The sequence below is a fragment of the Kryptolebias marmoratus genome, linkage group LG9, assembly GCF_001649575.2.
Source record: "Kryptolebias marmoratus isolate JLee-2015 linkage group LG9, ASM164957v2, whole genome shotgun sequence".
Classification (NCBI taxonomy): Eukaryota; Metazoa; Chordata; class Actinopteri; order Cyprinodontiformes; family Rivulidae; genus Kryptolebias; species Kryptolebias marmoratus.
In genome coordinates, this window is record NC_051438.1 from 15,469,243 (window position 1) to 15,483,740 (window position 14,498).

Sequence of the window (14,498 nt, forward strand, 5' to 3'; positions counted from 1 at the left end):
GTGGGTGGGATGGGGCTAGCTGTGAATAAGTCACTCCTGGGCTGGTTGTGTGTGATCAGAGGAAAGGGCTGTAGATCCACGTTGGGTCAAACTGGTGCTTCCGGTTCACAGGAGGGTCAGGTCGTGTCTGATCCTGGGAGGAGGAAGTGGGTGGTGGTGGCGACGACGGTGGGTGGTGGGGGTTTGGTTTCCAGAGATGACGGAATGTGCTGGCGCCGGCGGAGGGGGGCTATTGGTCGGAGGGGATGTCTTTGTCGGCTTCAGCCTTAGTGGGCTGCCCCGGGGACAGGGCGTGGGGAGGGTGGGACACGGGGGCGATGCCGTGCGCCAGCGTGCCCGGGACCAGGCTCTCCACGGCGGCGCCTGCGCCGGGCAGCCCCGCTGCCGCCGCGACGTTGATCAGACCTGGAGGAAATCTGAAACAGAAGCAAGAGGGCTCAAGTGAGAGCTGCTGAAGGTGTCGCTTTAGCCTGGTAATAAAGCCTCTCGGTCAACCCCCCCCACCTGTAGGCGGCTCCGTTAAGTTCTGGATGGACAGTAGCTGCCTCCATGCTGGGCCACTGAGAGGCGGCCATCAGATACTCCTTATTAACACAGTTCTTCAGGCTGTCTGGGATACGGCCTGAAGCAAAGAAACAGAACGTCAGGAGGGTGAGAGGAGATGACGGTTCTGGTTATTAGGTTACTAATTCAACACCATCTGCAAACAGAAACACTTGAACCTGATTACCTGAAGTGGGAGGTAATTTACAACCAAGGTGTGTGATTATTATCCTGCTGCCATTAAATACGGGCAAACACTTAGACCAGTGGTGTCCAACACACCTGATTCAGAGGTTGAATGACCTCTTCACGAGCCCAGTCCCAATACTCGCCCTCCACCCTATGTCCCCTCTATGAAGCGTGTGCTCAGTCGACATGCAGAACTGGAACAGTACGGGTACATCATCAACTTGAGCCTCTGCGTAGAAACTGCGACATCCAACATGGCGGACCGGTCGCTGTTTTGGCGTTTTAAGAAAGTTTTAAAAGTACAGTTTAGGTATTTTTGCTTTCCAAAGTCACTGCAGGAGATATTTGGCTGTTCAGATGTGTTTTGATCTGACTTGTTGAATACGGAGCAAAGTTTGATAGTATTCACACATGTACAATAGTTTCAATAGTTTACATTTAAAAACTGCTTTTTTCGAGACAGACGCAGCTCGCTCTGTCACCACTGCCATATTTCTGCCTTTTAATTCAAAACCCTTTCATTATCAATAAAGTTAATTTAAAAAAAAACGATCAAAACGTCACATGCAGCGATGAATTGTGGGTAAATACTTCGCTGAAGTCCGCCTGGATGAGGGCTTAGACAGAGGGCGGATGTAGTACACAAAGGGGGCGGGGCTAAAAGCCACTCTAGAGAATTGGGACACACTACGCAATGAAACCCTTCATCATGAACGCGCCTTTGAAGGACACGAGGGTGGAAGTGTGAGTATTGGGACCAGGCCTGGTAATCACTCAGTCATATAAATCAGGTGCTTGAGCAGAGAAACACCTAAAACCTGCAGGATAGCGTTCCTGGAGGACCAGGATTGGGAACCCCTGCTCTGAACTGATTAGCTGCCACAGCTAATAAACCTTAAGAAACAAAAACGGGTCTAACTTGGTGTTGTAGTCGCTGAGAGTCATTTCCGTCACATACTCTGAGCGCTGACATTTCACACAAGATGTTTGCTCAAAGTGTTGGGCAATATGGATCCTTCTAAGGTATGACAGTTTTATTTTTCCATCATAATTTAACCTAATCACTCATCCTAACAGACTTGCCCGAAGTGTTTAATTAAAAAGAAAAAAAAAGAAAAGAAAAAAGCTGAAGCTCAGTTTTTTTGAGCTCTAAATCAGATTATTCAGTTCATGTGTTCCTGCAGGTCACAGCGACCAATTTACAACTTTCACTAAGAAAACAATTCAGCTAGAAATCACAGGTGGGTGATGACGGAAGGAGTCACTACGTTCAGTATCGCCTAAAGGCGCCAACGTGCTCGGGCGTCTTTCACTCCGAGGAGGTCCGCGCGGACTCGAGGTGGACTCAATGCAGACATGTTCGCACAAAGATCCATTTTTATGACCGCATACTCGATGTCGCACAATAATCTGCCAGACTAGAAACGGTGTTCCCATCAAACCGTTTTGTGTGCGACACAAACCGCTCTCAGGTGAGAATCGGCGCTGTCTCGTGGACGAAAATAGAGTCAAATTTTGAAGAGCGTCTCACAGAGGAGATTAGAAAACAGAAATCTATATGATGCATCAATGAGAGAAGAGAAGGACTTTCAGAGAGCAAGAAATCTGTGGGAGGAAGAAGCTCAGACCCTGGGTAAGGACGAGGCACTCTGTCGAGCTAAATGGAGGTACCTCAGGGACAGATTTATTAATGTGTCACCTGAGAATTTTAGGCAATCTGTACACTCAAGTGTGAAGTCTCAACTGTCCACGGACGGTACGAGCTGAGTCCACACAGCACGCCCGAGTATGTGGGGGCCTTAACACCAACACTTGTTGTCAAACGGTTTAATCGTTATGTGACAACTTGATGTTGCAGTGATAAAGCACAGATCCGTGCTGCGTCTTGATCTGAAATACTTGAGAAGGACTTACCGGTAATGGCGCGGCGCACTTCTCTGGCTGCTTCTTCACGAGCCTCAACCGAGGCCTGCTCGCTGTACCAGGATGTGTGAGGGGTACAGATCAGGTTGGGCGCGTCCTTCAGGGGCCCGGTGGAGAAACTGTGGAGACGGTGTGGGGGTGTGTGAGGCTTAGATTGTTTAAAGGAGGAGACTCGGGTTCGTCTGTGAGTAAATGTTATAAGTTCACCTGAAAGGTTCGGTCTCATGGACGTCCAGGGCGGCCCCTCGTATCCGGCCCTCCTTCAGGGCCTGAGCCAGTGCTTTCTCATCAACCAGGCCACCTCTTGACGTGTTCACCAGAAACGCTCCCTGGCGCATCTGTGTTCGTACCACAGGGATTGAAGAACGATGAGTGAAGCAAACACAGAGGAAGCACACACATTCTGCTCTGTGACTCCAACACACACCTTCATAAAGAATAAATCCTTAATTTAAAACTACACCATCTTTAGGCTGTTCTGATAGAGCTACAAATGTTTTAATTATAAGCATTTTGTTTTACATTTCATGCCATAAAAAGCCCTTCAGATAAAGTCCAAGTTGCCTAATTAAAGTTAGCAGATGCTGGTGTAGATTCTCAGTCATCCAGGCCATGGTAAATTCAAAAAAAGTTAAAAAACAAAAACAACTGGACTTCTATTCTGTAGCTGAAGACGTTTCGCTTCTCATCCGAGGAGCTTTCTCAATTCAGAAATAGAGAGTGTGGAGTTGAGCTTTTAAAGCTGAGATGTGATGTAAGCTGGATTGCTTGCAAATTGTTCTCACTCTCCTAACAAAGGAGGCTCGTTAGAATCCTTGTTTGTCTGACTCACTGAGGGGCCACTCTTGTCACATGAGTGCAGGTGTTGATTGGAGTGAAACTGACTGAGGATCAGGCCTAAAGCTCCATTATATGTTTTTGAAAGCTGAAATCTGAGACCTCCTCCTCTGTTTAATGTTTGTTTCTCCTTTTTGACATAGATGGCTTCTTTTACCCCCCTCTCGAACCATCTGTCTTCTCGGTCCAAAATATGAACATTTTGGTCCTCAAAGGAGTGTCCCTTATCCTTGAGGTGTAGGTGGACAGCTGAGTCCTGTCCCGAAGAGGTGGCTCTCCTGTGTTGAGCCATGCGTCTGTGGAGAGGTTGTTTGGTCTCTCCAATATAAAGGTCTGAACCAAACAACCTCTCCACAGACGCATGGCTCAACACAGGAGAGCCACCTCTTCGGGACAGGACTCAGCTGTCCAAGTGTTTTCGTGTTTAACGTACACAGGAAACATGATCATTTTTGAACGCCGCGGCCTCCTGCTGTGGGATGAGGCAAAGATGTCCTTTGCAGCTCGCAGGCATCCAAAACGCAGTTTACCACTAAACGCAAAGTTTATAACAGAATAATGTCTAAAGACAAGCTTTAAAATGGTTTTGTCTGCATTTAACTGACAGGAATTGAAAAACCTCTGAAATATCGAAACAGAGGAGCTCATCACCTCCGTCAACTTGTCCACAGAAGACAGACGTGTCTTTAAAAACACTTTATAGACGTACGTGCAGCTTACGATATAAGACTACGATTCAAACAAACAAAGACATGTCCGTCTCTTTCAGGTGAAGTATTGCTAAAACATAATAAAAGTCTGAGTCAAGCTGAGGGGCGTCCAGCAAAACTCAAGAAAATTAAAGTCATGATCATCAACAAAATACCTCTTCTTCCTCCTTCTCCTCCTCCGAGGGTCAATCATAATACAGACGGTTTTATGTTATATTTTATGTACTATCAAATAAAGTATGATTTTAAGTTTCTGTCGAGCACTTTTATCTTACAAAAGAATTTATTTGCTTTAGTTTTGTTAAAATTCCTAATATCAATAAAATTGTGGGTGTTTTACAACTGAATTGATGAGCTGACCCAATATATAAATATGGTCAAGGTCAAAGGTCAGCTGTGCTCCAACATTCCTGTTATACAGCTGCAGAGTTTAACTCCACAGCTGGACGCCTCAGGGGTCAAAGGTGATGCCTGTTGTTGTCAAGGCTCATGAGGTCAAAGGTCAAGGTCACAGGTAATCCCTTTGTTAAAACTGGTCTCTGCTCCTACATGTGAGCCTTTTAGTTTCCTGTTGGGTCTGTTTGTTTGTCTGTTAGCAAAGAAACGGATGAAATCTTCAGGAAATGTTGGGATTGTTACAAAAAAAAAGCTATTGAATAAATTCTGATGTTGATCCAGATTATGATCTGGATCACACAGTTTTTTAATCCCGCTGTAGTCTTGGTGGAGGTTCGAGCTCTCTGAGTGTTTCTGTTTACATTTAGGTTTAATGGAACTACAGTCCCTGTACAGAGAGCTCCTATAGGTTCCTCCTTACTAGTTAAAACTACATTAGCATTCCTGCATGCTAACCAACTAACACTGGGTGTGACAGTTGAGCAAAGCGAGCAGAAAACTAGTTATTGAACTGATGAAGGGTGTAACAAAACCAGAGCCACAGAGACTGCAATCTTGTTCAATCTTTTGATTAAAAAAGCAACCCAAACTCCAGCTATTTGGGCCACATTCACACAAAAAAGGCGTAATTATTGTCAACGAAGGACTAAAGCATGTATCCACTCACCTGTTTGATGGTGAAGTCGTTGATGAGGTGGTGGTTGTGCTCGTTGAGGCTGCAGTGCAGGGATACGCAGTCCGAGTGGATGAGCAGATCCTGCAGCGTGGCCATCCGCTGCAGGCCCAGAGAGCGCTCCACGCCGTCGGGCAGGTAAGGGTCATAGAAGATCACGCTAAACCCGAAGGCTTTGGCCCGCAGAGCCACGGCTTGACCGACACGCCCTGCAGGACGGAGGAGAAGTGGTTAACGCTGAGCACCGGCTGAAACAGAGCTACAAATCGATGCTTTATTGAAGCGCAATGACAAGTTTGACCAACCGGAAGGCTGTGTTCAAACACAATCCCCCTCGCTCCTCACTTACCTAAACCGATGATGCCAAGCGTTTCGCCCCGGATTCGGGCAGCGCCGCCGGCCACCTCCCTGATCTGCTCCACGCTGGAGGCGCGCGTGCCCTCCCTTAGCGCCTGGTGCATCCAGGTGACCCGCCTGTACAGGTTGAGGATCAGGCACAGGGAAGTGTCGGACGTCTCCTCCACCGAGGCTGCCGGCACGTTGCAGACCGCGATGCCTGGACGGCGAGGAGAAAAGAAGCATTAGCTTCAGTCCGGTCGATGAGTTTCAGTTAGGAAGGGTCCGTTTTATCGACTCACCGAGCTCAGCCGCTGCCTTAATGTCGACATTGTCAAAACCCGAGCCAATCCGGACGATAACTCGAAGGCCTTTGAACTTTTCCAAGTCATCTCTGGATAAAGTTATTGTGTGGTACAGCAGAGCGGCCACAGCTTCATTTAGCACCTGTGCAGCACAAAAAATATCTCAAATGATTTGAATCGGGCTTACATTAAACAGCAGAAATGTAATAATATGTTTCTTATCGCCGACGGCCACATGGTGAGGGCGTTTCTCGCCTACCTTCTCGTGAATCTCTTGCGTGGACTGAGCGTCGCAGAAAGCCACCGTCGCCACGTCTTTCAGGATGGGCATTTCCACAGTGCAGTCGCGGCCATCCAGCAGGGCCACCAGGGGCCGCGGGTGCATCGGCCCATTCAGGATGGGGGGTCGGATACCTGGGTCGACCAGAACGCAAACGTCAGTCACAAATGAGCTTCAGTTTATGACAACTTAAGGCTTTGCTTGTGATCTGTATGTTCCAGAAAAGATAAAAAACTCTCCGGTTTTAAACTTCTCAGAGTCTAAAAAGAAATATAAAAAATAATCACGAGAATTGATTTTGAGCTGTCAAATATCAGTTTTAATGTTAAACCGTGCTGACACTTTAAGAGACTCAGAGTAGCTGCTTCATGGTGCTGTTTGTCCTCATTGAGTTGCCGTAGATTCCCTTTAAAGCTGTGTTTTCACATATTTTTTTGCTTTTTTTAACTGAACCCTGAGTTGTATCCGTCTGTAAATATTCGCTGAAGTCAACGAAACACTACTCTCTTTAGTAAAGACTTTAAAACATTTGATTTGAGCAGATATTTACAGACATAAACAATGCTAACATAGGAAAAGCCACAGAAAAACTTAAGTTAGCATCAATGCTAATCGTTGGTCAGCAGGGCTTCTTTGACATATTTTATTATGGTATGTACTTTCTATTCAGCATGAAAAGACATAAAATATTGATTAAAGTAAAATAAGCCAAAGTCATTGAAGCTTTGTTTGCTTTGAAAATATTGTGGTGCTCTAGGTTTCAGGGGGAAAAAACAAGCTTGTGAAGAAAGAAAAAAAAAAAGGAAAAAGCTTTCGTCTTTCTTTTTTACTGCAGGGACAGAGTTTATTAATAGGACTGCCCACCAACCACTTGTGTTTCAGAATAACTTCAGTTAAACCCGAGGTTAGTGACTCAACAGTCTGCATTTTCCACGTCTAGGCTTCCCGGCGTGATGCAAGTCATCGTACACTCACGCCGAAATTCCCCTGAACAAAAACACACACGCGCGCGGCTGAAACGTCTCACTTCTCAGACAATAATAAGTCGGGCTTTTTATGACTTTCTTTTTCCAAACACATCCACCAGCGCTGGGGCAAACCACGAGGCCCGCCGAGGTCTGATGTGTGCCTCGCGTTTCGAGGCTACAGAAAGTAATGCGTAACCAAATCTCTGATGGAAGCGTGGAGAGCATCCAGGAACATGATCCGTTTGGCACCGAAGCCCATCTCTGTTTAAGAACACATGTAACAACCAGTGCTCCATCTGAGGGCTAAATGAATCAAATAAATCAGACTCGGGGCTAATGAAGCTAACGAACCTGACCCGGGTTCCGTTTGAGCAGAACGGAAAGCAGAATGTGGACCAGAACCAGAACTAAAAGCAGCCTCTTATGTTAAAAAAAACTAAACAGTGTTTTATTAAGACTATAAAGCTGGCCTATACAAATCATTTTAGATGTTCAAATCTAATATTTTGGAATAAATAGGCCTTTGCCAAGTGCATAAGTTCTGCCAGTTCCCAGAAAGTATGCTAGGGGAGAATAACGGTGTTTAGGCAGACATATTTAGTGCTAAAGCTGGTGCTGATAAGAAAAGGAAGCAAAAGCCTGGAAATGTCTTTTAAACGATCTGACTTGAATACTTCTCCAGTTCATCAAGTAGCTTCAACCAAGTCAATATGGGGAACGTATAGATGCGAGTGTGATTGTGGCGCTGCAGCAGAGAGACGGGGGGAGGACACTGTCGATGGTTTGGGGGGCTTCATGTGTTCACGGTGGTCTACAATGTGACCTACATCTCGTGTCTGGAGGAGTCACTCATTCCAGTTTCTCTGCCTGCTCTCTCTCCCCCTCCTTCAAACACCAAACATCACATGTGGCTGATACGCATCACACCAACAAAGGAAACGTTTAACGCCACCTCAGCTGCAAAGAAACACGGACGACCGAAGCGGCTCTCGAACACGTCTGCCCGTTTTCACTGACTCGGCTTCACAGCGCTACGTTGGGCTCGCTGCACACACAATCGGCAGCTTGTCGCCGCCGCGTGACAGGTGTGTGTGTGGGCTCCACGGCAGCGCGCGGCGCAGCGAGCCAAGCTGGAACATTTGCTGCGACGGCGGGACCGCTAGGGAGGGAAAAAGGGGAGTCAAGGGTGGAGAACGCCTCCTCTGATGTGACTCCTTGTGAATTAAATGCACAAAAAAAGAAGGAAATCGGACAAATGAAAAATAGAAAACACAAATTTGTGCAACCACCCCCCCCCCATCCAGCAGCGTGATTCACTCGCAGATGGCTCAATCGCGCTGCTGCGCACCGAACACACAAAGAGACGTTTGCTGTGCAAGGAAAAAAAAAAAACTCTAAAGTGGTTTTGCCACAAAGAACCCCTCAGAAAAATATTCAACCACGCAGGCCTGCACGGAGAGTAATCTGAGTAAAGGACACTGGCGTACCCAAGGCCCATGAAGAGCAAGCATGGCCAGACACACAATACAATTCATTCAGCCTCCCTCCCTTCGCCTTTCTTTCCTCCACTCCCTCCTCCTCCTCCTCTCCCTCCGGCTGTATTTGGAGGTGAGGGGGGGAGGGGCAGCAGACGATGATAATGCAGCAAGCAGCAGTACTCCACCCAGACGCAGCTAGACACACACTTCAGTTCCTCCTCAACGGCCGCGACGCCGCCAACACACACCGAGCCTGAAAGGGAAACCGTACCACACCCAGAGCTAAGCTGCGTCCCCGCACACAGTCCTCCCGTCTCGAAACCAAAAATAAAAAATAAATAAAACACACACGGCGAGTATAGGAAGCACACGAGCGCCGGGCCTAACCTTGCATTATTGTGAAGCGTGTCAGCCGGTCTTCCTCCCTCTCTCCCTCTCCTTATGGCTCTTATTTTTCCTCCCTCTCACCAGCCTGCTCCAGGCTGACTGGATCCCAGCTGTCACCCACGCCCAGCCCCTCCCCCACGCCCAGCCTCCAATCACAGGCCGCGCCATTGAGAGCCGACCAACCAGCACTAACCTCATTAGCATGGCTGCGGCCGGTTTCGGGCCGTTGTCGTTTTTTAAAGAGACAGCTGGCCGGTTTCCCCGTCGCCTCGGCCACAACCCTTCACCTTGTCCTCTTCCCTCGTCTCCGGAGACGCCTCCATTTTTGTCTCGCCTCCCTACAGCGTGATGCTCCTAACTATCTCCGACCACATGTCCCGACACCATGAAGTAGACTTATTTTCTGCATTTCCTGCACAGCAATTTTAAAGAATGACTTTTTTTCAATATTTTGATTTGAATTTAATATAATTTCTACACCATTAAATGATTATTTGGGGGTTAATAACTCAAACTTATCTGGGGTTTTTTTTGTAAAAATTTCAAATATTCACTGCCTTTGTTTACAACTAAATTAGGCAATCAGTTAATTCTCCCGTTAAAAGCTCAGAATATCTCGGCTCAGATCGTTTACATCTGACCTTAGCTACAACTTTTGCTTCAGCGCTCAGTTTCCTCCTCAAAATGACTCGACTTCTGTCGACTCGTCCTCACAGCTTTTAGTCGCCGTTTCTTCTCAGAAGAGAAGGAGAACTTTACATTTTCTCTTCCTGACTCTGTTTACATCCGGGGATTATTTTACCGACTCACCAACTGCCGCAAGCCGAGACCATCCGAAGTGAACCCGCCACCATTCGGATCTAAACAAACGACTAGTAATTGTTGGCAACAAAAAGCCGATTCTGCTGATTTTGCTCATTTATTACAAATGATGTCTTTTGGTAGTGACTGAAACGTATTTAGTGGTTATTTTTTATCATAGATGACACACAAAGACAAAAGATTCAGCAGCTGTTATGACCTTCAACAGGAACTTGAAAAGGAAAGGCATCCCCTAAAGATACGCAGATCATGTGTAGACTGAGATCATCTTATGTTGAGAAATGATGACGAAGCAATTTCGACCTAACCTTGAAAATAACACAAAGTGCAACCTCACAGAACATTGCCTCATCTCGCTCGATTCTTTAGTGCTTGGAGAGCGTGTTGTCAATGACTCTCAGCTACTACCACACCACAGTTTAGCTCAATGCCTCTAAAATCAACTGAGGTGTAGTCATTTCTGTAGAGGCTAAGGTCAACTAGCTGTGGCGGCCATCTTGAATCGAGCTGAATCCGGACGTTATTCGGTTGTAAATACACGGCTAACAACAAACATGGCTGACTAACAGCTACGTGCTTGGGACAATGCTCAGCAACCACCACGCCACATTTTACCTCAACATCCGAAAAACTCCCGTTAGAACCGTTTTTGTGTTTTCTAGGCTCAGCTGGCTGTGGCAGCCACCTTGAATTCAGAACTTTCTGAAAGCTTCAATAAAATCGGTTCAGTGGTTCAGAGATGTGTTGCTAATGAACACGCAAAAACATCCTTTCACCTTCGCCGGCGGGCAATATTTACCAAAGTAAGAAAAACAACCTATAAACCCTTCAACCTCAAACTAAAATAAATTCAGACGTAAAAATTCAAGATTGACATCAAATGTTTAGCATTTAATGTTCATCAACACAAACGATGTGGTCCTGAAATATTGTGCCCCAAACTGTAGGTTAATAACTTAAACGGGCAAAAAAAAAACTAAAACTTAGATTAGTATTAATTATTCTTCCTTTAAAAAGGTGAACATTGTCCTTGCAATGGTCAGCTTGATTCTGTCCACACGGACGCAGGTTACAACTAAAGCTGATGACAGGAGGACAACAAACAGCTCCTTTTACAAACACCTGGGGTTCGTCCTTTCACATCCCCAGATTTCTCGGTTGCGGCGACGAAAAACAAACGTTTTCTGTGAGTTCAGCTCCAAACGTCGTCAGAAACGCAAAGCGTGCACAAGAAGACGAGTGACTTCGTGACGCCGCGGGTTTTCAGGTAGTAACCAGCGACGGACCGGACAGGATAAAAATGCAAGACATCAAGGCAACGCGCGGCATTATTAGTCGTCCCTGCGATGACGATACCAGCTGATAACGAGCCACTTGTCATCACGATCGGCGCTCCGCTCAGACATCGCCACCTAAACCAAGCGTGGGCATCTGGAGCTGCTGCGGTCCATCTGATCGACCAATCACATTACAGCCAGGGAGAGCGGAAACCCACCACACGTACTTATACTGCAAACTAAACTTTCTACATATTCTACAGATTTTTTTTTCCTCCTTCAGTGTCAACGAGTATGTCGTTACAGCAGCACAGGGAGCGTCTAACATAAACATGAAAATAGCTACCTTAACTTGATTAAATAAAAACAGATTGAAGTAAAAATAATTATCTTGGGACTGAGGAAAAACGTAGACAGACGAACCAAAAGACGTCTTTATATTTAATCCGTGTAAATTTCTCGTCTTTGAATTACCGAAAAAAGTCCAAAATCCACATAAACATTCGTTTAATTTAACCTAATTTAGCGGTGGAGCAATTATTCAGATATTTTCCAGTATTAAAAACGAAACAATCAGCCGTGCCTGGGCTTACTTAACCAATATTAAAGCAGGAATATAGAGATGCAGCAGAAGCTACAGCCCATAATTTAGTTTTTAAGAAAAAAAATGGCCTTCTATATATATTTTTAGGTGTCCAAGTTCTTCTAGGTGTTATTAAATACGCGTTTATTTAAGTTAATTAACTGTGTCACATTGATGTTTAATGGAAAACACGTCGGCCATCTGCTGCCCTGATCTCTAAAGATTCTCATCGGCCATAAAAACCACATCTACTATTATTTATCTCCAGTTTATCACTCCTCATATATATTTAGATGTTGAGCGTACAAAAAGAAACTTCCATATCTTCAGTGCAGTGCAGGAAACCTGAATTAGGTGTGAAATCTTTGTTATGTTGGCTCCAGTGGAAGACAGACAGCGAACACTCAACTCTTACCCTCACAGATGCGGTCAAGTCTCTGCCGCTTGACGAGTTTGGGTTTGTCCATCAGAGCCATAGACCGAGTCGTCCTAACCTGGGACAGCGAAGAACAGGTCCAAGTGCTAGAGGAAGGGGGGTGGGGGGCCCTTTAACGACGTCCACTGAGAATCACCTGCACAGAGAAAAGAGAAGTCCGGTCAGCGAAGACACACGAGAGGGAGCGGTTCACGTCGGGGAAACGAAAAGGGTTACAGCGGCTCGGCGACTTTAAAGTGTCAAAGCGTTTTAACGTTTAGGCCCCTCTTCCAGACACTTTGTCCTAAAAACGGACAGTTGGTTTGTTATTGAGAACGAAGAGTGTTCATCACCGATGACGGTCTGAGTTTATAGTGAGCGCGTGCGTTCGTTAACCAAAGCTTTAAACCTAAAGTAGTGACACGTTGGGCCTTGGACCGACCGACCTGGAGCCACCGGAAGGACATCATCTCTCGTTACATTGGGGCAATTTAAATCAATTCTAAAGGACCGAGAGGTCAGATCACCTGGCTCCTGTAGCTGCCTTAAAGTGTAATTATGGGATATCTCATGTATTTTGTGCATCTGGCCTTGCATTTTGGATTTGTTGCATGTTTTATGCTGCTGTCTTGGCCAGGTCATTCTTGGAAGAGTTTTTTAGTCTCAATGAGTCATTTTTCCTGGTTAAATAAAGGATACTACTACTACTACATCTTAGCTGTGTTAAAGTTAATCAGCTGAAGGCTACTTTGAGAGTTTCTTTTAAAATCTATCCAATTAGTTCATGAGATATTTAGCTGACAGACAGCTAAAGTAAATAAAGTAATAAAAAAACTAAACTTAAAGTTAGATGCACACATGATTGCTTTGTTTGCGGAGTAAAGCTCTAATGTCGGCGACAAAACGGTAATTCTGAAACTGATACTTCAGAAGTATTTTAAAAACACACGTCTCTTTAGTTTTATTTGAACTGAGCTGTGAGTATTTTGATGACAAACGCCGTAACTTTACTCTGACCCTGAGCGGGGTGGAAGCCAACGGCGCGCCGTTAAGAACCGTTAGGAACCAACGGCCGGTACCGCTCGGCTCGGTTCGGCCTGCTGGAACACGGCTTTCCAACTTTCCCAGTGAAACTTCAGTCCGGCTCACACGCCCTTAAACGGGGTTAATTTTAGTAGTAACTCGGCACCTGGGCTGTTAGATGGACGCTGGATAAGAGATTAATCTGTTTTTTAATTGTATTTTTAAACCAAGCAGACGAGAAGTTACCGTTAAACTACTAATTAGCTGACGGTGCCGCCTGTTAGCCCGTCTGTCCAGAGTCACCCTGGGGTGGTGCTGGTGGGGGGGGGGGGTCGTAATGAATGGTAGAAATGTTTTATCAGCACCTTGCAAAAAAATAAATTGCAACCATAAAGCCGCTGTATGAGTCTCTTCCCCCGTCACGGCACGACCATTCAAAGCGACTTCGGCGAAACGTTAACTCCCGAGCGGCGATTTAAGTTGCCCAACTAAACACTTTAGCTCGGCGGCTAGCTGCCCCGCTGCTCGCTCGCTCGCTTGCTAACCCCCCAAAACACAAACACTTCGGGAGGCTACAAGTGCCGAACATTTTTTTCTTATTTAAAATAACCTTACAAAACTTCGCATACGTTTGAAGACGAGCGACATTTTAGGGTCGCCGCGACGGCAACGAGTCGGAAAAGTGCGTCCACGGAACTCGTTCGTGGCGCTTACATATGTGCGGCGCTGCTAACGCCTTAGCTAGCCCGCTAAGTAGCGTGTGGCGGCTGGGTCCGAAGCGAGAGGAGCAGGCGGAGCAGGCGGAGGGGGGAGCCCGGTTCGCCCGCTTCGTTCTCAGCGAGCGGCGCTGCAACGTGAAATATCTCTGACCCCCCCCTCCCCCCTCCACCCTCCAGAGGGCTGAAACGCGCAAACTGTTCAACCGGGAAGAATTTTTTTTTTCCGGTGGGATTCAGTTCAGTTGGATAAACTTTCTGTAAAACCAACATGCGAATGAAGGGTTACAATAAAAGAAAAACAGACGGTATTTACCCGAAATAAACTCTTTCAGGAGTAGTGAAACAGTGTTGCGTGTGTCGGCGGTGTTCCCTCTCTCCCGATCGCCATGAAATTAGACAAAAGAGGAAGTGGCTTGTTGATGAGGGGGGGTCAGACAGACAGGCAGTAAAAAAAAAAAAAAAAAAAAAAAAAAAAAAAAAAAAAAAAAAAAAAAAAAAAAAGAAAGAAAGAAGCGTCCAAGAGCTGGAAGGAGCGCCCTCACCTTCCACGGCGGAGCGACAAAAACACGCGAGGAGACACGTCGAGAACTCGCTGCTTTTTAAAGGAACTTCCTCGGCTTTGGTCGCGGCTCGG

General features: G+C 46.2%; 1 protein-coding gene across 3 annotated transcripts; it reads right to left on the bottom strand.

Moving 5' to 3' along the window:
• Positions 1-6: 6 nt before the first annotated feature.
• On the bottom strand, positions 7-14,301 carry ctbp1 (C-terminal binding protein 1). 3 transcript variants are annotated; one of them, XM_017424061.3, is made up of 10 exons: positions 14,178-14,301; positions 12,123-12,279; positions 6,172-6,326; positions 5,910-6,054; positions 5,621-5,827; positions 5,266-5,480; positions 2,863-2,993; positions 2,647-2,774; positions 505-622; positions 7-416 (listed from the first exon to the last, which is right to left on the bottom strand). In XM_017424061.3, exons 2-10 carry the CDS (start codon positions 12,181-12,183, stop codon positions 230-232), a joined length of 1,347 nt encoding a protein of 448 aa, XP_017279550.1. In that variant the 5' UTR covers positions 12,184-12,279; positions 14,178-14,301; the 3' UTR covers positions 7-229. The 3 variants fall into 3 exon arrangements, with proteins under 3 accessions (XP_017279550.1, XP_017279551.1, XP_017279553.1); XM_017424062.3 differs by lacking the exon at positions 14,178-14,301 and adding an exon at positions 13,860-13,965; XM_017424064.3 differs by lacking the exons at positions 12,123-12,279; positions 14,178-14,301 and adding an exon at positions 9,026-9,152.
• Positions 14,302-14,498: the final 197 nt, after the last annotated feature.

Coding starts and splice junctions, on each gene's coding strand:
- ctbp1 (XM_017424061.3), bottom strand. CDS start 12,183: ATGGCTCTGATGGACAAACCCAAACTCGTCAAGCGGCAGAGACTTGAC. Junction 6,327..12,122: donor ACTTGACCGCATCTGTGAGG/GTAAGAGTTGAG, acceptor TGGTCGACCCAG/GTATCCGACCCCCCATCCTG. Junction 5,481..5,620: donor GCTTGGCATCATCGGTTTAG/GTAAGTGAGGAG, acceptor TCCGTCCTGCAG/GGCGTGTCGGTCAAGCCGTG.